This window comes from Panonychus citri, unplaced genomic scaffold (genome assembly GCF_014898815.1).
Source record: "Panonychus citri isolate SS breed McGregor unplaced genomic scaffold, ASM1489881v1 Contig00095, whole genome shotgun sequence".
NCBI classification, from domain to species: Eukaryota; Metazoa; Arthropoda; class Arachnida; order Trombidiformes; family Tetranychidae; genus Panonychus; species Panonychus citri.
In genome coordinates this window covers 1,360,104-1,381,119 of record NW_026515500.1, presented here as the reverse complement: position 1 = coordinate 1,381,119, position 21,016 = coordinate 1,360,104, and the positions used below count along the sequence as shown (strand labels likewise).

The following is a 21,016-nucleotide window of genomic DNA, read 5'->3' as shown; positions in this document are numbered from 1 at the left end:
GCTGTTGATCATCATGAAAGGAATCAACAGATTCTTAAAATGGTGAGTTAAGAGAAAGAGTTAAAAAGAGATGAAGAAAAATTCTGACAAGATGATAAGTTACATAAGAGAAACATATTAGATAAGGTCAATTCCCTGATTCTTTTATTCTCTCTGTGGAACTTTTTTTTTCTTTGATTCGAAAAATATTATTATTATTATTTCTTTCATATGTTAGCATGTACACATCATAGAGAGATTGAAGAGACACGAGAAGGAGAAGCAAAAAAAAAGTTCCAAAGGACAGAAATTGTGTTAATCTTTGAAATGATTTCCATCGTTGATCAACTGATTACTAGTTGATTTTAACTTCTCTCAATGTGGATCATCACCTTCTCATCATTTCCTCTTCATCATCTTAATACAAAAGGTGATAACTCTTCATCATCATCATCGACACTCTCACTTCATGATACAATATCTCCCCTTACTCTCTCTCTCTCTCTCTTCATCTTCTCTCTTCATCACTGGATGATCATTAGTTTCCATTGAGTTGCTCTGTTATCATGTTCTCATGTTTTCACTTTTCAAACTTTTCTAAGTTACTTAATCAGTTTGAATGAACTTTATCACCAACTAATTAACCAACGAAAAACAATTAGTAATCATCCCTTGAGTTTATCCATAATCAATGTAATCAAATCTTGCTTTCCCTCCTCCTTGTAATCAATTGAAACCCAATGATGATTATCATCAAAACTATGATAATTGTTGATTGATAAAAGGTTAACTTTACCAACTATTAATATAACAACAACAACGTAACCAAATCAAGATCAAGTTAATTAATTAATCAAAGTTTAATTTATCTTTCATTCATTATAATTAAAATGTTACAAAGTGCTCATTTGATTGTTTGCTCATCTACTCATTAATTACACTCAACTGTTGGTTAAACAGACTCACAATTTGTGCTCAGTTAATTGTCAACAATTAAAGTGAAAAAAAAGTTCTGAATCCTTACTCATCACCTCTCATCATCATCATCATCATCATCATCATGAATATTGAAATAAAACCAACAACAACCAACCGAAACCTGATAACTTTGATTACTTTTGTTAAAATCATTAATTATTACTATTTAATCAATCATAATTTAACATTTGTTAACATCAACAATCAAGATAACAACAAAAGTTACAAAAATTTTAATATCAATCAAATTGATCATCTCATGATTTGAATACAAAACTAATTATATTACATGATGATCATGATGATAATGTTGTTGTACCACAATGACACTTGATTACCATTGATAATCAACATTTACCATTCAAATTAATATATTAACCCATTGGAATAGGAAACCATCAATTGAATAACAGTTAAATTAATCACCAACAATCAACCTGCAAAGCAAAACAAGAAAATCAAACCAAATCAAATTAAATTTCACCAATCGTCATCCGTCATGATCTAATTTGCTTATTTCTGATTCTATGTTAACATTTCCACACCACTTAATCAATATCACCCACCGAGATCCTAATCTTCATCATCTTAATCACAATTATTACATGAAAGTGCCAATTGAATTTCAATGTTATTCAGATAAGTTTCATTTCCTAGTCTGTTATCATTTCTCATCATAATTACTACACTTTCCTACTTATCACCTTTTCCTGTGTTTGTGTTGATTGTTGTGATTAAGTGTTTCAATTTTTTTTGTTCAGTTTCATGTATAATTAATGATTCGTATTGAATAATTAAAGGGTTTACATGGTGTTCACATGATGACTTTGAATCAAATTTGCACAATATTGTCACTTGTTGCAATATTTGCAACGGTTTTCCTATTACCTTTACTATTATTGTTTGGTGAAGATGTTGCTAAAATTGAAAGGCAATACAGTGAATATAATTTTGATCCTTTCTCAGATTCATCTGATTCACCAGAATCAACAGTTAATCACAATAATTCACATGAAACATTATCATCACCATCATCGTCATCTAAAAAATCAAATGAATCAACAACATTAGGTAAGTAATTACAATGAACACATTGAAAGTTTAACAGTTAACAATCAATTGACATGAAATTTGCATCTGATTATCATGAAGATGATGAATTTTACTGAAACTTGAGATATTCAATCCAATGAGAAACAATTAACTTATTACATATTTTGGTTGATTTACAGATTAGTTCAATTAACTCAGTAAGTTTCAATATTGTTTATTTACTTTTTCATGGTTAATATCAACATGTCATTTAAAAGCCATTTATCATCATGAAATTCATCATTTTGTTTCAGGAATTGAAAACTTTGTTCATCTTCACTTTTATCTTACATGATTATTGAATACTTATCATTATAATTATTAGTATTATTATCAGGAAGTAACTTGTTAATTTGATTACATTATAATCATCAATCTAAATTTCCTCAGGAAAATATTGAAAAGTTCATTCAGATTATGTTATTAGCTCATTTTACCATTGATGTTAAACCATTGGTGATAATATGATTTGTTGCCTGTTGAATTTTTCAAAAATATCCAGATCATCATCATCATGATAGTTATCATCATAATTATCATGCTCTTCGTGTTGATAATTTATCAGAGATAAAAATAAAATTAACTTCTCAATCAACAGATACTCACCACTTTGTATTCAATGAAACTTTTAAGTTTCACCACTAAACTTATCCAAGTGATTAGAAAATTAGATAATTAAGATGATTAACTTGATGGTTATAAAGATTAGTAAATATCAACTAATGGATTAACTTGATTGTTGTTAATTCACCATTAGCCTAATCACAATGTTTATGATAGAAAATTATTATTTAGGTGACCTACTCTTCCTCATGGTGGGTTGGGTGATTGTGGGTGTTGGTGATTGATTGTTTTAAATTGTTGTGATTCAGCGATTGTATAATTATTGAAACTTTTTATGATAAACAATTAAAGGGAGAAATTAAAAGATGAGAGGAAGAAATTAAATGAAAATGATGAAAAAAAGAATCGTAAAGAGAAATAAAGAGAAGAGAAATTTTTTTTTCTTTTCCATTTCAATTATCCAATATAACGGTAAAAATTGTAAACAAAATTGTAAAAAAAGAAGATGAAAAGAATATTTTGATTTATCATCAAAACTAATTAACTAATCAACCATTTCCCTGATCACAATTAAGCACAATGACCTGACAAATTTAATTACTTTTGAATATTATACAAGCGCCATTGTGGTGATAATTAAATGTATTCAAAGATAATTAATTGATTGTTGATTGTGTGAATTTAAATTTTTTTTCATTCATTGAAACTTCATCATGCTGATGAATGGTTATTAATTAGTATCATTATTGAAACTTACATTGAGACACAATTAATTTAACCTCATTTGTACCATTGTTTGCTGTAATTAGTTAAAATTGTTTTTACAATTAAATTGTTGAGAATATTTAATTGCTGATTGATTTGTTTTGTTTTTTTACCTGTTAATTGTCAATACAATGTCAAGGTTGGCAATTTGATATATGAGACATGATATAACAATTTATCTGTTTCATGTTGATCAAAATCAATTGTCAATCTAATTTGATTAATTGCTAACCAACCAAATTAAACCAATAATGATGCAATATTTTTGTCCATTGATGAACAATTTTATTATTATTTTCAATCAACTAATCAACAATTTTTTTTAATCCACTGATTAGCTTGTGCAAATATCTATGATTTCCCATGTTATCAATCATTTGATGAGGATAATCAAGTAATCTGTCTGAATCGTGATTATCAATGTAATAAAATTGCTGATTGTCCTAATGGTGAGGACGAAGAGGAATGTCGTAAGTACCATGCTAATTGAAACAATTAGTAAATTAAATTGATTGTTGATGGAGAAAGTTGAAAAATCTACTCAGTTCCAAGTGTATTATTTGGTTAGTTAGATGCAGTTTAAAGTGTCTATCACGTTGATCCGATTGATTTGACGTTAATTGTCAACTGATCAGATTACTAATACTATTGATACTTGGTGATTTAATAGTAGATATCATTATATTCAGGAATCTCTCATTTCCTCTCAATTCATGATTGATATAATCATCTTGGGATAAACCTCTCTGTCTCTAAATTCATTTAGACCTGACATCCGTTTCCTCTTGAAGCAATTTATTTACTTAACCTTAATTCACTTGAGAGATCAGAAATTTGAGTCTCAACTAATAACAAAATCACCTTGTTCATCCAGGTAAGTATTACATGAGAATCTGATCAACTCAATTCCATCCTGAACTTTGCTCAAACTGATCTTGCAGTCAACATATCGACTTGACAAATTCATCGTTGAGAAAATTAAATTCAATACATTTTATTGGATAATTTTGGAATCAAACTATTAATTACCAGCTAATTACTAATTTACCTGATGCTAAATACGATCCCCATGATATTATCTCAACAACATGATCAAGAATGATTTATTTCCCTGGATGATTAGAAGATGAAATTTCATGAGCAACTTTCAGCTCTCTTTTCATTTAGTCAAGTCCGATGACCACAATAAAAAAAAATAATGAATGGACATTAATCAATAATCACAGATTGACAATTAGCACTCAAATCGATTCTCTCTCATATCTGTATTATTATTGATAAATAATCAATTGATTAAAAGCCTGAGACTCATTTAGTGCTTTCATATGATAATATTAATAGATGATTATTATTAGTTTTACATGGAGACTATTGAAAAGGAGTAAAAGATGACCGATTGAAAGATTATGATGAAATTTTTTTGTCGAAAATGAAAATTGATGAATGATGACTGATGAGATTTCTGACCGATAATTTCACCCTCATCGAACTGAATAATCTCTCACTGAACATAATTCACTTTGGTGAAAATTTCTCCATCAAGTTAATATCATGTTCGTGAACAACTGATAGCAATTAACTTTCATTTCTTAACCATTTAACTCTAGATGATCTCTATGGAGCTCTTGATCAACATTTTGCTAATCAAGCGGACAAGATGAAATATCTCAATGTAACAATTAAATCTCAGCCACAATTTATTCATAACAATTGTAGTAAGTAACAATTACGATAAACTAAAAAACAAATCTACTCACCTTTCTGTCAAATTTTTCATAAGTTACAATTAACATCAATCAAATCAGTGTAACAATTTAAGCTCATGTTCATATATGAAACACACCCGATAGTATTTTCATCAGAGTTTTGGATTAACAATCAATTGTCATCCAATTTATCAATCAAAAGGATAATATTGATAAATCTGAAAACCTTGATCATAATTTGTGATTAAATTGATCAGTAATTCAGAGGCACTTCCATGTAATAACTCATAGCTCATTCTGAACAGCAGAAATTTCAGATTTCATGATAATGTTACTAGAGGATTCTAAATCTTGATAAGGGTTAAGTTATCAACGAATCAAATTTTATAGAAGAATAAAAAAATATCGCAACATTTATACTCCCAATTTAGATCAATGAACTTGAGCTTCTTGTTTTTTTCTTCGCCATTGATGTTATTCAATTCCATGGTGAAAAGAAATGGAACTTTTTTTGTATCTCTTTGTGAATCTTTTTTTTCTTCTTTTCCTTTTCAGCTTTAAGTGACATCTATCAAAGTGTCTGTCCATGTATCCTCAATGATAGTACTCGAATCTTGTGTCCGAACCATAATTTCAACCAGATACCTGATAATCTATCGTTAACTATAACAGTTCTGTAAGTTAATCAACTAAATCAACAATATGTTGAAAAGTTACAATTGCAATTAATCAAAATCTGACAAAATCAAATGTAATATAAAAGCACAGAAGCAAAAAAAAACAAATTAAACCGATGATACCAATGACCCTTTGGCAATAAATCATATTGATGATGACCATTGATGATAATATACAAAAGATGATAAGTTATAGTTGATTGGAGTTGATTATTGTTCAGTATACAGAATTAGTTAATTACTTGATCGGTTTCCAATCATTTACCTTTACTCGTCATCATCTTGTAACATTTTCAGAGTCCGTTGAGTTTGCTGGTCAATCTTAAGGATGACCATTGATGAAAATTGACCATTTTCATATTAAAAATATCGCGTTTTGATTAATGACACCAATCAGATTAACTTTTTCTTCATATTTTATATTGATCATATACACATAATAAGAAAGGATAATAATCAAATCTATTATCTTCATTGTTTGTTATGAATCTTTGACCAATCTTTATGGTCATCTCATTTTCATCATACATAATCTAAGTAACATGATAATAATAATGACGATGATGATAAAACTGACAATCAAACTAATATTTGATGGAAACTTATTTACGGTTATTTTGTGATGGATTAACAATTGATATTAATAATATTATGCTAGTATCATTATCGATAAAGTTAAGGTCAATCTGAACTGACCAGATGAATATAAGATCATAAATGTATCGTTGAAAAAAAAACTTCATCTGAAAAGGTTAACAAACTTGAATATTATCTTTAAGCTTCAACGATTTCTCAGTAAATTTATCTCATCATTTATCATGATAATCGTTATTAATATTATCCATCTTATTCTGGTAATTGAAATTTACAGAAATCTGGACAATGGTTCTATTGAGGCAATTGATTCTGATATACTTTCCAAATATCAAAACTTGACAACACTTTCATTGAAAAATAATCAACTAACAACAATTGAATCAACAACATTTGAGAACTTAATTCATTTGAAAAGACTGTAAGTATATATACGATAATTTCATGGCGAATTCAATGTTACATCATGAACTTTCCCATGATTAGATTAAGTAACGATCATGATGGTAATCATGTTATCTCATTATGATTACAATTTAAATTTCATGAGGTTTATATTATAATCTATGATTATCTCTATCTTTTATTCAGATACCTCATTGGAAATCAGATTAATCATATCGATGAAAATGCTTTCCACAAATTAACTAATCTTAAATTCTTGTGAGTACTATATGTAATTTAATTAGTTGGAATTTTTCCATTATTATTCAACATCATGAGATTTTCATGTAATTTTGTAAGATAACAAGTTCGATGGGAGGATGGATCGAGAAAGAAAAGTTCTAATCGTACTTGAACAATAACAAAATCGAAACATTTTATCATTATCATGATGAAAATAATGAATTTCATGATAGATTTTGATTTGATTTTTTATCTTCATGTTTTCCTTTCAATTATCAATTTGATTCATTTGATTTCATGTCAATCTTTTTAATCATGTCACCAGCATTTCATGATGAAATTATATCTACCAGGCCGATGAACTTTATATTATTATCATAAGATTGTGTGTTGATTGTTATTATAATTTACACCTTTATTAATGAATCTATTGAAAAAACTTTATCTCTCATGATAATGATGATGTCTCTTCATGTTACAATAATATGAAAGTTCATTAAATCTGATCATTACTTTTTATTTCATGATTATCCAGGGAACTTCATACAAATCGGCTGGAGACAATAGATGCTGCTCTTTTATTCAAAGGATTGTCAAAACTCGAGACCCTGTAAGTTGATTATTTGAAAAAAAATTCATTCTGCTCTCAAATCTTTTCAAATCTCCCAATTCTGAATCCAGAAATTCAGGATCAGAACCAGAATCATAACCAGGGAGTGATAAAAATTAATTCCGAAAATCAATTGATCAAAATTAAGATAAACACCAAATATACTTTAATTAATTTTAATTGTCTCATAATATATTACATATATACGATAATTAATATCACTAATTGTCAGGCAACTAAATTGATGACTGAGCTCATGATGGAATCTAATTATTGCCAATGAAAGTTTTTCGTTGATTTGTCTCTCTTTTTTTATTTACATTTTGTTAATAGAGACAATTAAGTTAATCGTGATAAATATTAAATTGTTTCTTTAATTTTGATTTGTTTCAGATACTTGGAATTCAATCAATTGCGATCCATAGGAATCTTTCCTCATCTCAATTCATTAAGATGGATGTGTGTAAGACATGAATTATTGTTAATCATTAACAGATAATCAATTGTATTTGTTTCTCTTTCTATTCCAAACAATCAACTAATCATCATCTAATCCAGTGATTTGAGTAACAATCAATTAACTGAAATTCAATCAATTTTTCAAAATCTCGATCATCTTGAAATACTGTAAGTAACTTTTTCGTATCAACCATAATTTCATTGATCAATTTGCTTTTTCTGCAACAATCTAATTTCCATTAATAGAAAGATAATTAGCTAATTTGATTATCGATTAATTAATTTATTAGATTAAAACAAGGGAAAAGTTTGTTGGAAAGTTGCGAATATGAAAATTGTGTCTCCATCTAGTGAGGAGGAAAAAGAATTTTAAATTATTGTTTTTATATCGATTTTGTTTTTCTTCAACAGAAATTTAAGTTCTAATAAACTGAAGAGATTACCAGCTGATGCATTCCACTTTAATAAGAGGTTAATTCACTTGGAGGTTCCTCTTAATCAAATCGATTCCATTGATGTGACAACTTTTCACAATCTTCGAGATTTGAGAAAATTGTAATTCCAATTAAATTATTATTCCAATTCAACGAACGATAATCATGTAATCATGGTAGATTATTCTTGAAAAATGACAACACTCTAGTAGAAAAATATATCGAAAGTTTTTGCTCATCGTGGTTATCGAATGTACTAAAGTTCTGGTAATATAAAATCTAACTGATTTTCCATGATTTTTTGATTAATAGGAATTTAAGTTACAATCCATTGACAACTTTACCTCGACATGTTTTCAAAGAGTCACGAGAGTTACAATCAATTGACTTGACAGGAATCGAGATACGAAATATTCACCCAGATCACTTTAATCGAACCTTTAACCTTCGTCATGTGTAAGAATTTTTCCAATTTTTCTCTTCTTTTTTTTATACAATTTCGATTCTTTTCATTCCCTTTTTCTCTCTTTCAAAATGAATTAGATACTTTTCCAAGTTCAGATATTGTATGTACGCTCCTCGAGTCCGTGTTTGCCGACCTTTCAGTGACGGAGTCTCTTCGGTGAAACATTTACTTCTCTATCCGATTCTGAGAATGTTTGTCTGGATCGTGGCCGGAATTACCTGTGCAGGTAACACACTGGTTCTCGTCTGGAGATCGTTAGCCAAGAAAGAGCATCAATCACTTTCACTTTTGGTTAAAAATTTGGCGAGTAAGTGATCAGTTCAATTCTAAATCTAAAAGAGAGACCATGGAAATTGAATAATTGATGATTAACGAATCTCGATAAGTTTAATTCCCTGACAATTTTAATGGTCTCTTTTTGTGATTAACTTTTTTTACTTCTACAATTTTAATGAGCCAAATTGCCCATGAAATTTGTTCATTGTTCAATTCTATTGATTTCTATTGGTTTCAAATTATGAACTTTTCTCCTCTCAGATTCAGTTCGATTACAAAATTTTCCTTTCAAAGTAATAATACAATTTTACTTTGTTTCGATTTTTTTCGAGTTTCTTCGAATATTAAAACAGACTTTTAGTACGAACAAATGAAATGAAAACAAAGAAAAACATAATAACAACTATCGAGAAACTATTAGAGAAAAAGATACATGATCGAATTTTTTTTTGCTTTTCTTCAAGAACTTTTTTCTTTCATTCTTTTTATGTATCATGAACAATATGTGAATTCTTAGTAACTTACATTCGAGTGGGTAAGAATTGTAAGAAAATACATGAGAGAGTGTTGATAGATATTATTAGTTGTTCAGTTTCCATGAATAATATCACAATGGAAACATGAGGCAGCTGAACTTTTATCATGACTTATTTTCTAATTTTAAAAATTTATCGAATTTCAAAAATGAAGAAAAAAGTTCATCTTAAATCTGAGAAAAGAATTGAATCAATTTCGAAAGAGGATAAAAAATGATCTAAATTAAAGCTTATCGATGAAAATTGAACTTCCGAACCAGACTATTAACAATTATTTATCCATTTTGATTGTTCAGTTGCTGATCTGATGATGGGACTTTATCTGGTTGTTATCGGTTCGTACGATCAAGCATTTCGAGAAAAGTACAATAATTATGCTCTACAATGGATGCACTCATGGAAATGCAATTTCTGCGGTTTCCTGGCCACTCTTTCATCTGAACTTTCAATTTTCATCGTTCTCATGATAACAATTGAAAGATATCGAAGTATAACAATGACCTGTCGTCTTGTTACCCTTCGTTGGACAGCGACCATATTACTTATTATCTGGATAATTTCATTGGCGATCTCAGTTTTCCCCATATTATATTGGTCTGATCCGGAAGATCCGCTTTACTATGCTTCGAATGGCGTTTGTTTCCCGCTCCATCTTGAAGATCCCTTCATGTTTGGCTGGCAATTTTCAACGTTCATCTTTCTTGGCATCAATTTACCAGTAATCGTGATCATCATCGGTTTATACACTCGATTATTTCTCATAATCAAACGTGATCGACGATTAACTCGACCTGCATTATTGGGTAAAGATGAACATGAAGATGTGATTCTTGCCTTTCGTTTCTTTTGCATAGTGGTAACTGATTGTCTCTGTTGGGTTCCAATTGTTTCAATCAAAATCGTATCATTTACTTACATCTATATATCTCGTAAGTATTAAACTAATCCATTAATCTCAAGTTAATCTAAAACTTTCAACATGAGACAAATTAAACACATCTAATTATCCAAAAAGTAAAATTAAACTGCTCAATTGAAACACTTAGGGAATACAAGTTATAATTAGTATGGAAATTAATTGTTTAAACAGTGGAAACAATTAAATGACAATTTAGTTCATAAACAGTTAACAATAACTCATAAGAGTCAAATCAATGATGAAGAAAGTTGGTTAATTTAATATTATCAATCTAATTCCCCTTAGGGATTTTCAAATATTAATTATCTGAAAAACTTTCTCCTTTTCAATAATTAATTTCTCTAATATATTAATGTATATTCAATGAATACCCTTCTCCAGCAAAGGTATACGCTTGGTTGGTGGTATTCATATTGCCCATTAACAGTGCCTTGAATCCAATGATATATACGATTGCGGCTCCAACTGGTTTCCGTCGAAAGGCCAATAAATATATTCGGCAAGCTCGAAGATATTTAGGTCCAATGATCGGCTATAAGAATTCAAACTCAGATCGAGGTTGTCGCGATCATTACTCTTCCTCGGTTCCATCTAACGGAACAAACAGTTCCCTTGATCATACTCGATCATCTAATTGTTCGGTTCTCTCAATGGCTGCAGTTAATTCACTTACCACTAAAACCAATGGAATAATCAACACCAATGGATTGACAAACGAGAAAGAATTGAATAAAATGAACAATAAATCAACTAAATAGAGAAACAAAAACAAAGAAAAGTTCAATATTATCAATCAACAGAAAACAGAATCAATCATTTTAACCTTCCGGCAAAAACTTCAATGTTGTTCAATTGTTTTTCCTCTTTGTTTTTACCTGTTGTTTTGGTATCACCTTGTATCTTATATTTATATATAAATATACATGTAATTCTGTGATTATTATACATCATGTCCCAATCCCACCTCTTCAGCCTCCCACCATCCACTCTGATCAATCAGCGACTTAAGATTTTGTAAAAAGTGTAACTTTGTACCTCGACTTTGACGTTTTCGTAACTTGAACCTTTCGTTTTGTTTTTTTTTAAAATAACGAAAAACTTTAATTCTGATTTCATGCTGATTCTGAGATGTTAAATATTGATTATAATTAAAAAATAATATATATAAAAAAATTGAAGATAATTAAATTATCTTTGGGTTGATTAAACATTGATTAAAATTAGGTAATTGGGTAAAAGACCCTTTTCCTTGTATATCTACACACTTTCATTAGGGAATAGAAAAATAATTAATAACATTACAATTAGATTATTACATAATTAGAATTAGTTGATTGTTTGTTTGTTGAATTGTTCTTACAACTTAAAGGGTATACTTCATTTGTCTTCCACTTCCGGATATTATGTTTTAGAATTTACAAAGAAGAGAAAAATATTAGTAATTATTGGAATGACAGGATCTAAAGTTGATTCCCTTGATCAACAATTTGATTGTAATTGGACAATATTTGTGATAGTAAATTGTTTCAATTTCATTTTTTGCTTTCTAATGTGATACCAACAAAAAAAATGTTTACAAAAAAAATCGTCAATAAGAAAAAGACAAGAAAATAACATGAAATGGCAAAATGATTAAGTTGATTGACATAGTGAATAGAAAAAAAGAGAGAAAGAGAAAGAGAGTGAGTGAGAGAGAAAGAGGTGAATGGAATGATGAAAATGATATATATCAGTTTCAGATTTTTTTTTGGTGTATGTTAGTTAAAAAAAACTAAAGAGGCAAAAAGGATGATAAATGGTCAATCAATCCAATTTGAGTTGCTTCTTCTTTTCAGAGTGATGATGATGTAAAAACCTTTCAATGATTGAAGAAATGGTTTCAAGTTTATCATTCACAATTCAAAGGTGAGAGAAGGTAGGAAGTGGAAAGTGATAAGGTTAAAAAAATAAATACAAGAGGTTATATATATAAGAGAGATAGAGAGAGAGAGAGAGAGATGAAGAGAGGGAGAGCTCATTCTAGTGTAAATATTAATATAAATGTAAAAAAAGTTTAAGGATGAAAAAGAGGAAGATGGAAAATAAGTATGTTGGTGGAAATGAGAGAGATGCAGAGTTGTGATTCTGATCATGGTGAATCAATTTTGGTGGAAAGAAGAAAGTTGTGACTGTGGCTTGTGATTGTGTATCTTTGATTTGGTTTAACACTTTGTGTAATTAATTTGATTCATCATTTGGTATTTTCTTTTACTTCGCCTGGTTTACTGTTTGGTGACAAGAGGTGAAATTGTTCCTTTCATTGATTCCATTTTAAAACGTTTGGCAAATCGGAATGACATTGTTTTCGATTTCCCTCGAGATGAGGCGGAGAAAAATTTCTCAGAATATCGAAGATCAACACTTGGTGGGTCACTTTTCTTGTGAACTATTTCTCTTGAACTTTGACCACATTCAAACAATAATCTAGCGAGAAGGTTAATGAAATTATCACAACCTTTAGCGTGACCTTGGTTTTCGTCTTCAACCCAAAAAGGTAAATATCGAAAAGCTCCTGAATCCTCTTTGTCCATTCCATCCTGAGGACGTAATATAAGTATGAATAAACTTTCATATCCTGAAAAATTGATTGAAAAAAAAGAAAAAAAGTTACATAACATATCAATTGTTTTTCCTTTTCAACTTGAACTGAAAAATTGTCGCTCAATGTTGTTGAGAAAAACGTATTGTTACCTGAACATGATTTAAAGCTTTCGATTGCTTTAACAGAACTGTATTCAACTTTCCCAATGTGTCGATAAGGTTTTCTAAGATCGTCCCTTGAGCCTGAGTATGAACCAGAACGTTGAACACTCGCTCTACCAGTAAGAGATGATCGAGAAAATGATGGCGATCGCTTAACTGATCTTCTTTTACAGATCTGATGGAAAGAAATAAAAAAGGTAACATGAAACAAATTGAATTGTAATTGACGATTAACGCTAAATTTCATAAAATTAATCGATAATCAATCTCACCTCTAGAACGTCATTTAACAGGAATAACGTTATCAACATGCTGGTACAAGGCACTAATTTACCATCAATGAGCCTCAATTTACGAGCATTAACTTGACCGTTAATCCGATTTGTGGCAGAAATTAGTTCAAGTGGTAAATCTTTTATTTTACTTAATTCAGCGAATTGAGCAAGATGACTTTCGGTTGTTCGTTTCTTTTCGTTGATCGCTTGAAGAGTTTTGTCCATTTCTTCAAGAGCAAGAGAAAGTTGCTCAGAATCTGGTGAAGATTCTTTAAGATCATCCATGAGTCTCTGGAGAAGATTTCTAACATGAAATAACCTTTGGAATGGACGGGAAAGTAGATCGGTTAAACTGGCTCGTTTACATTCTGGTCGACTTTCACACTTTTTGAGAAGAGCAAAGAAACGTTCATCTTTACGAGATTTTTCAATTATTTCTCTACCAGAGTCTAATGAGTTGACATAAGGTGGATACTTTTCTAATAATTTTGGTGCATATTCAATAAACACTTTGGAAATTGAAGAGATGGCAGTTGACTCCTTCCATTTGGCTGTTATCAATTTTAAATCACTACAGAGTAATTGATGAGATTTCAGAATTTCAGGTAACTTTCCGAAGATAATTCGAACTTGTCCTTCATCTAACAGCTTTGAATTTGCAATCTCACGCTGAATCCCGTCAACAAGAGCCTCCAAAATCTCTATGTAATTCTCTTCAGTTTCAATAAGCTCCTCACAAATTAATCTTCGCTTAGATTTATGGGTTATTATTGGAGTGGCCATTGCGTCTGAAATTGACATTTCCGACATGTCAGCTCGCGTATAATCCAAATTTGGACTGAGAATTCCTGACATTCTATGAGTTCTTTCCAATATTGATAGATGATTATTGATCCATGGGTATGCATGATCAGCTGCTGATTCTTCAGCCCGTAATCGGATTTGAAGTGATGTCCAAAACCATTCTTCATAAACAACATTTACAAATTCATTGGTTGGTTCCAGAATAAGATCAGGATCTTTTTCACCAGAAATTGCATAAATCACTATGTGAGTACATCTTGGATCCTCTGGTTGCACAACATTACCACCTATTCAAAGTTATCACAAATTTTTAAGAAGAAACAAAAGTGTTTAAGTATAAAGTAAAACATGTATTCAAAAAAAATAAGAATAAATAAAAATAAGAATATAATTAAATAGCTACGATTAACTTACCATTACAAACTGTTAACTCTTCCATTTTTTTCAATTCATCAGGAGGAAATTTAACAAAGGATAAATGTAGAAATTCAAACGGCTTTAAACGATATTTTTCAACAATTTCCGAATCAGTTGCATCAAAGTCAACATAGAATCGTTGTTCCCAACAATAATCAATCCAACCAGGGCTCATAATTGAAATATCAGTATTGCTTGCAGTCTAACAAAACAAAAAGAAAACGAATCAACAAAGATTAAAGTCTTTACGTCGGTTTAAAGTAACATAGAGATTCTAAATTGTGAAAAACTCTCATCTTACCCGATATTTATCACCACCAGATCCATAAGCGACAAGAAATTTAACTTTACTTTCAATCAGTTTACGACAAGAACCACCCATAAAATGAACCATGTCTAAATGACGTTTCTATGGATAGAAATTGAGAGAGAAAGAGAGAAAAAGCAAAGAAAAAGAAAAGAAAAAGAAAAAGAAATCAAGGGTGGAAAGAGAATAAATTATATAATCTAAATCAATGGTACTTGAAAAATAAATTGAGGTGATAAAAAGTGAAGAGTGTCAATGAAAACTTACAGCTAAAAAACGGTCGGTCACTTTGCTCATTGCCATGCAAACTTTAGACATTGAAAAATTGTGAAGAGGATGTTTGGGTAATGTCTAAAGAAGAGGATAAGAAAAGAAAATTAGAAAATTAGAAAATCAAAACTTAGTAGTAAATAAGAATAACATTGAAAAAGTAATTACCATAATTTGGGTACCAAATAAGGTTTGTTTCAAAGCCGTTAACCCATAGATAAATTTTTTCGCTTCTCTCAATTTATCAAAATAAATTCCAGCAAAATCTTTAACAACATATAGATGTTGATTTTCTTCATTGTCATAAATTTCATAATTAGTGGCCTTTTTGTAGGCAATATCACGTTCCTAGGAAATTAACAGAAAAACAAATACAAATATAAATTAAATGAGAGAACAAAAAGAAAAAAAAAGAAAAAAGAAAAAAAAAAGAAAATGGATTTCAAGTTGATAAGTATTTAGGTTAATTCTCCTTACCACTAAATCCTTTACCAAAGTGTCACTTAGACATGGACCAATTACTAAAATAAATTGTCCATTCATATTCATGGATAATTATAAACAATTAAAAATAAACAACAAATTAATCAGAAAATCAGACAAAACAGTTAAATCAATTCAAGGTTGATCCAAATTCAAGATTACAAAATAACGTTCATTCCGCGGGAGAAAATTTTATTGTGATGTTGCTCACATAATAACAAAGACGTGGCTTTGTTATCGAGTAGTTCATAAACTACTCCCCAGGCTTCGCAGCCTTTTGGGTTACAACATTATCCAATTACAGTTTTTCACATCATTTTGAATTTTACAAATTTTATCAATTATTATTATTAAATATTTCATTTTTCTTCTTGAATTTATGTCCTTATCTTCCAAGTTCCATGACCACGTTATCTGTGTTCCCACCACGTCTTCAATATGATCTTTATTTTCTAGGCAGTGTTTAAGCCAGTTTTTCACTCTTTGACCACAACAATAATAAGAGTTTATTTTTGTTAATTTTCTAAACCAGAAAATTGAGCTTATGGGTGAGTAATAAAATCGATCCGTATTCATTTTCGGGTTAACTATTCTGTCTGGATTTTCTATATCTTGATTTCTCATGTTTCTTATTATTTCATTTACCACTCTTTCCATTTTCTCCTTTTTCTCTAATCTCGATATCCAAGGTATTGGGACCATTTGACCATTTGTAATTTGTTTTCTTTGCCAATGTTTGACACAAAATTCCAAATCATTTCGGTGATGTGCATATATGATTCCAACAACGTCTCTTGATCCTGGTGATTCGAATCTGAAAATTGGTTCCCATAATTTTCTATCAATAGGTATATGTGTTATATTATTATTATGAGCCAATTTAATAATAATAGCAAACGCTTTTATCTTCATGACAGTTTCTGATCGTTGTTTCCCAATTATTATTTGTACGGTTTGGTTTTCTAGCTCCATACACAGTATACCATTTCGAAGGTCAATTGATATTAACGGCTTCTCACAGTTACAATTGGTAAGTGATCTTGAAATAATAAATTCATGATAACCAAAAGGAGCTTTTGGTATTAATTTCACTTGTTGTTGTCCAAATTTCTTTTTCCAGAGATCGCCTTGGTTCCATTCCAAATCCCAATCTATTAACCATTTAAGCTGGATCTCGATTATTGTTATTGTTTGATATGCCAGTTTTAGTGACCATTTGTTTGATCCTCTCAGTCCAAAAAATCTTGCGAAGATGAGATGCATTTGCTTTTGAACTGCAATTCCATTTTCTAACCACGAGGGATGAGTAAGCCAGTCAAAGCCAATATTTAACATTGTCGGTATAATAATACTGTTTATTATTAGCCTGGCATATACCAGCTTCAGGTAACGTAGCTGCATACTTGATTTTTGAAATCGGCCGATGGCTTTGACAGCTAGTTCATTCATGTTCAGCTCCATTTGCTTCTTTGTAAATTTTGACTGGACACGAAAGCCTAACATTTTTAGTTCCGCTTTACTTTTCATGTCATAAATAACTGTTTTTCCATTATTTATCTGCAAATTAATTCTTGCGAATTCTGTTTTCACCATGTCCATAATCGGTTCAATTTCACTTTGTTTCTCCACTAATATGTACATATCGTCAGCAAATCCTAATATTTTTATTCCCACTCTTCTCAGACTCTTTATTATTGCATCAGCCGCAATAATAAACAACAGGGGGCCGCTCGAACTTCCTTGTGGTGTTGCTCCTTCTTCCATCCGCCAGTATATCCTTTTTCCCCAATTCCATCGTAACCATCGCCTTGCTGAGATTGTACGTAGAAGTGAAGCTAATTGTTTATCATGTGTCGAGATGCGACTCAATGCTAATGTCAGATCCACTTTATCAAAAGCTTTTGACATATCAATGGACACAATTATTTTTTCTTTCATTTTTAACTTGTATACAAGGTCGAATAATAATTTCTGTCTCGATATTGTCTTGGTGTAAGCATATTGCGAATCAACGTCGATAAGTTTAGGCAGTAGAGTTTGAAGTCTATTTGCTAATAATTTATCTATTATTTTCAATAGATAATTAGGCGCCTTCACTATTCGAATGGTTTTATTATCCGACTTCGGAACCAGACCAACTCCAAATATTCGAACATTTTCAGGTATATAACCCCAACAGAAAATTTCATTTATTATTTTGATGATTTTTAAATGATTGTGTTGAAAGAATTTTCTCCAGGTACCCAACGTAAAATCATCTGCATCAAGCGAGCTGCCAGTTACCTTTCTCATTAATAATAACCGCTCTAACGGTTTTAATCCACCATATTCATGTTCAGCTTGTTCATCTCTGTAACATGGTTTTCTTGTCGTAAATGTTGACAACTGTTCATTGACCGATTCAACATAACTGGACTCTATATTTTCCGATGTGAACATGAATGTCTTACTTGTGAGTATATTGTTGTTTAAATGTTTCCAACATTGAGTGGAGTTCATCTCAACTATCTTACTCTGACTATTCTTATTATTCGTCATCTGTCTTCTTCTTTCTTCTCTATTAGTTTTGTTAAATAGATGTTGTTTTGATCCATTGATCCATTTACCATGTGAATTTGGAAAGGTGATGATTCGCTGACAATTTTTGAAAAGTGAATGATGTTTATCAAGCTTTCTTTTGCCCATTGGAAGGATTTTTAGTTTCCATGATATAATCATTAATCTTCTAGGTATTCGCTGACTTATGTGACTTATTATTACAGAACATTGTAGCAGGTTATGATCATTATTATTAATATTAATTATTTTTCCATCTTTAACTTTCAGATCCCGATATAACATCACATCAATCCATGATGTTACATTTGAACGTTGAAATGTAGGAATCGAGTTGCTATCAAAGACAGATTTAACTCGATTGTTTGTGATGAAAGAATCAATTTCTATTTGTCTTTTACCATCTTTAGGCGACCATAAACAGTGATTGTAATTTACATCTCCAGTCAATAATAATGGTGTTGTATCCACATGTTCAGCAAATTTTAACCACTGACGGTGTTGCTTATCTGGAACATAAGTACCAATTATTTTCACTTTTCGATTGTTACTGTGTATAATGATGATAATTGTGTCACTTAATATTTTCCAACATTTAACTAATTTGAGGTCTGGTGAGTACACAATAGCCGTTCTATTATTCGTGATTAAGTTGACCAGTTGAATGTTTTGTCCCAGAAATCTTTGATTCGGCTCATTTATTATTGTTATTGTCTTTTCCAATGATAGCGTTTTGTTCACCATTAATTCAGTTAGTACAAAAGATTTATTAACATTTAGTTGATTTATTTTAATTAATGACATTATAAATAATAATAGATTGATTGATCAGTAAGCTATTGTTATTAAATATTCGAAAATGTGATTTACACGTTTTATTAATTTCTACATTCAGCGCCCTCTCTTATTATTAATTCGAAATTTTAATTAGCTATTTTCTTCAAAAAGAAAATTAATTTCAAAAGCTATTTTATTTGTAAAATTTGTCAATTTTTCTAATTGTTTATAAATCAAGAAATTCTAATTCTTTTTATTTTTTTTTTTTTTTTTTAGTCATGGTTTCAATAATAAAAATCGACCAGGTTAGTGGCAGTTATCATCTAAATTTGTTAACCTGTGGAATTTGTAAAAATTTGGCCGTTCGACCACAAATACATGACGGAGGTTACAATCAAGTCTTTTGTCAAAAGTTTTATTGTTCGACATGTTTACCTACTCGTATTAATAACCCCGTTTATAAAAGAGTAAATAGACGTGGACTCACTGAGACCAGTTGTCCATTTTATCCAAATTGTGTAGTGGATTTTAATCATCCATATTTCCGGAAACCATCGCTATTTGAGCGAATGGAGTTCAACAAGCTTCTTATTAAGTGTAATTTCTGTGCTCAAAGCTTTGGTATGGACGGTTATTTGGCTCATATTATTTCATGTTCACAAGGATTGCCTCCCGCTCGTGTTGTGAATAATAATAATAATAATCTGATTCTCCAACCTTTGGGTCGGTTAAGAAATCAAGTGACTTCAGTGAATCAACTTCGGTTACCTGTTATTATTAACCACGAGAATGTTATTTCCATTAACTTTAGATCAATAAATGGATTTCATTCCATCGATTTACCCGCTGACATTAGCAGCGTTGACGCTGTCAACAAAATCGCTCAGGAGTTTCATCTCGATAGTAATCAAGTGGAATTGCTTTATATCAGTCATATGTCTGTATTCCAGTTCGAAAATTTCATTGATTTTATTCAAGATGCCCCACAAAATGGTGATTTAAATCTCGTCACAAGAAATAATAATTTCTCTGATCCAAGGATCGATCTTCGACTTACTATTTTAGGCAATCACCCTAATCGTGGTTATTTCCCTTTAAATCAGTGATTTATTATTCAATTTGTATTATTCAATATCGTTTTGTCAGCAATTACTCGACAATTATTATCTGTTTAGATTTTCAAAGAACAAATCTATTTATTTTTATTATTCATATTATTATTATAAATTCAGAAATTTGCCTTACAGAATTGGCATTCAAAATGTACGAAAGTGAAAAGAAAAATTATTTTGATTTATAATCAATCAAATGGAAAATTAGAAAGCTCAAGTTTTATAACATGAACAATAATAAAGCAATTACTTCATTATGTATTGATACTCATATGCTGATTTCCCAGTTTCTATTTCCATTTTTCTCAAGAAAGCTGGACAATCAGTGGTTCCTGGTTTATGGCCTTCATTCAAACATGATGCACATTTGCTGAATTGTCTGTTCTCACAATACTTTTCTGTGTGGGGTTCAGCGCAATTGCTGCAAATATCTTGTTTGTTGCATGATTTGCGCCAGTGATCAAGTCCATGACAACGATTGCAGTATGGAATATCAAAGTAGTCAACCGCTTTTATTATTCTTAAACCCAAGGATAAGATTCCGTTTTCATCTTGTAATTGAGATCTGGCCGCTGGTGTTAATACCAATAA

General features: G+C 30.3%; 2 protein-coding genes across 2 annotated transcripts; one reads left to right on the top strand and one right to left on the bottom strand.

The window, feature by feature from the left end:
- The first annotated feature begins 541 nt into the window (after positions 1-541).
- LOC128388019 (relaxin receptor 1-like) lies at positions 542-11,855 on the top strand. Its single transcript, XM_053347356.1, has 14 exons — positions 542-2,028; positions 3,717-3,848; positions 4,986-5,093; positions 5,640-5,760; positions 6,633-6,776; positions 6,947-7,018; positions 7,518-7,592; positions 7,986-8,051; positions 8,151-8,219; positions 8,463-8,606; positions 8,798-8,941; positions 9,029-9,258; positions 10,060-10,692; positions 11,064-11,855. The coding sequence occupies exons 1-14, from the start codon at positions 1,776-1,778 to the stop codon at positions 11,438-11,440; spliced, it is 2,568 nt and encodes an 855-aa protein (XP_053203331.1). The 5' UTR covers positions 542-1,775; the 3' UTR covers positions 11,441-11,855.
- A 37-nt stretch (positions 11,856-11,892) lies between these two features.
- LOC128388020 (protein ECT2-like) lies at positions 11,893-16,175 on the bottom strand. Its single transcript, XM_053347357.1, has 8 exons — positions 15,975-16,175; positions 15,666-15,845; positions 15,495-15,578; positions 15,222-15,329; positions 14,918-15,122; positions 13,697-14,790; positions 13,413-13,599; positions 11,893-13,296 (listed from the first exon to the last, which is right to left on the bottom strand). The coding sequence occupies exons 1-8, from the start codon at positions 16,044-16,046 to the stop codon at positions 12,944-12,946; spliced, it is 2,283 nt and encodes a 760-aa protein (XP_053203332.1). The 5' UTR covers positions 16,047-16,175; the 3' UTR covers positions 11,893-12,943.
- Positions 16,176-21,016: the final 4,841 nt, after the last annotated feature.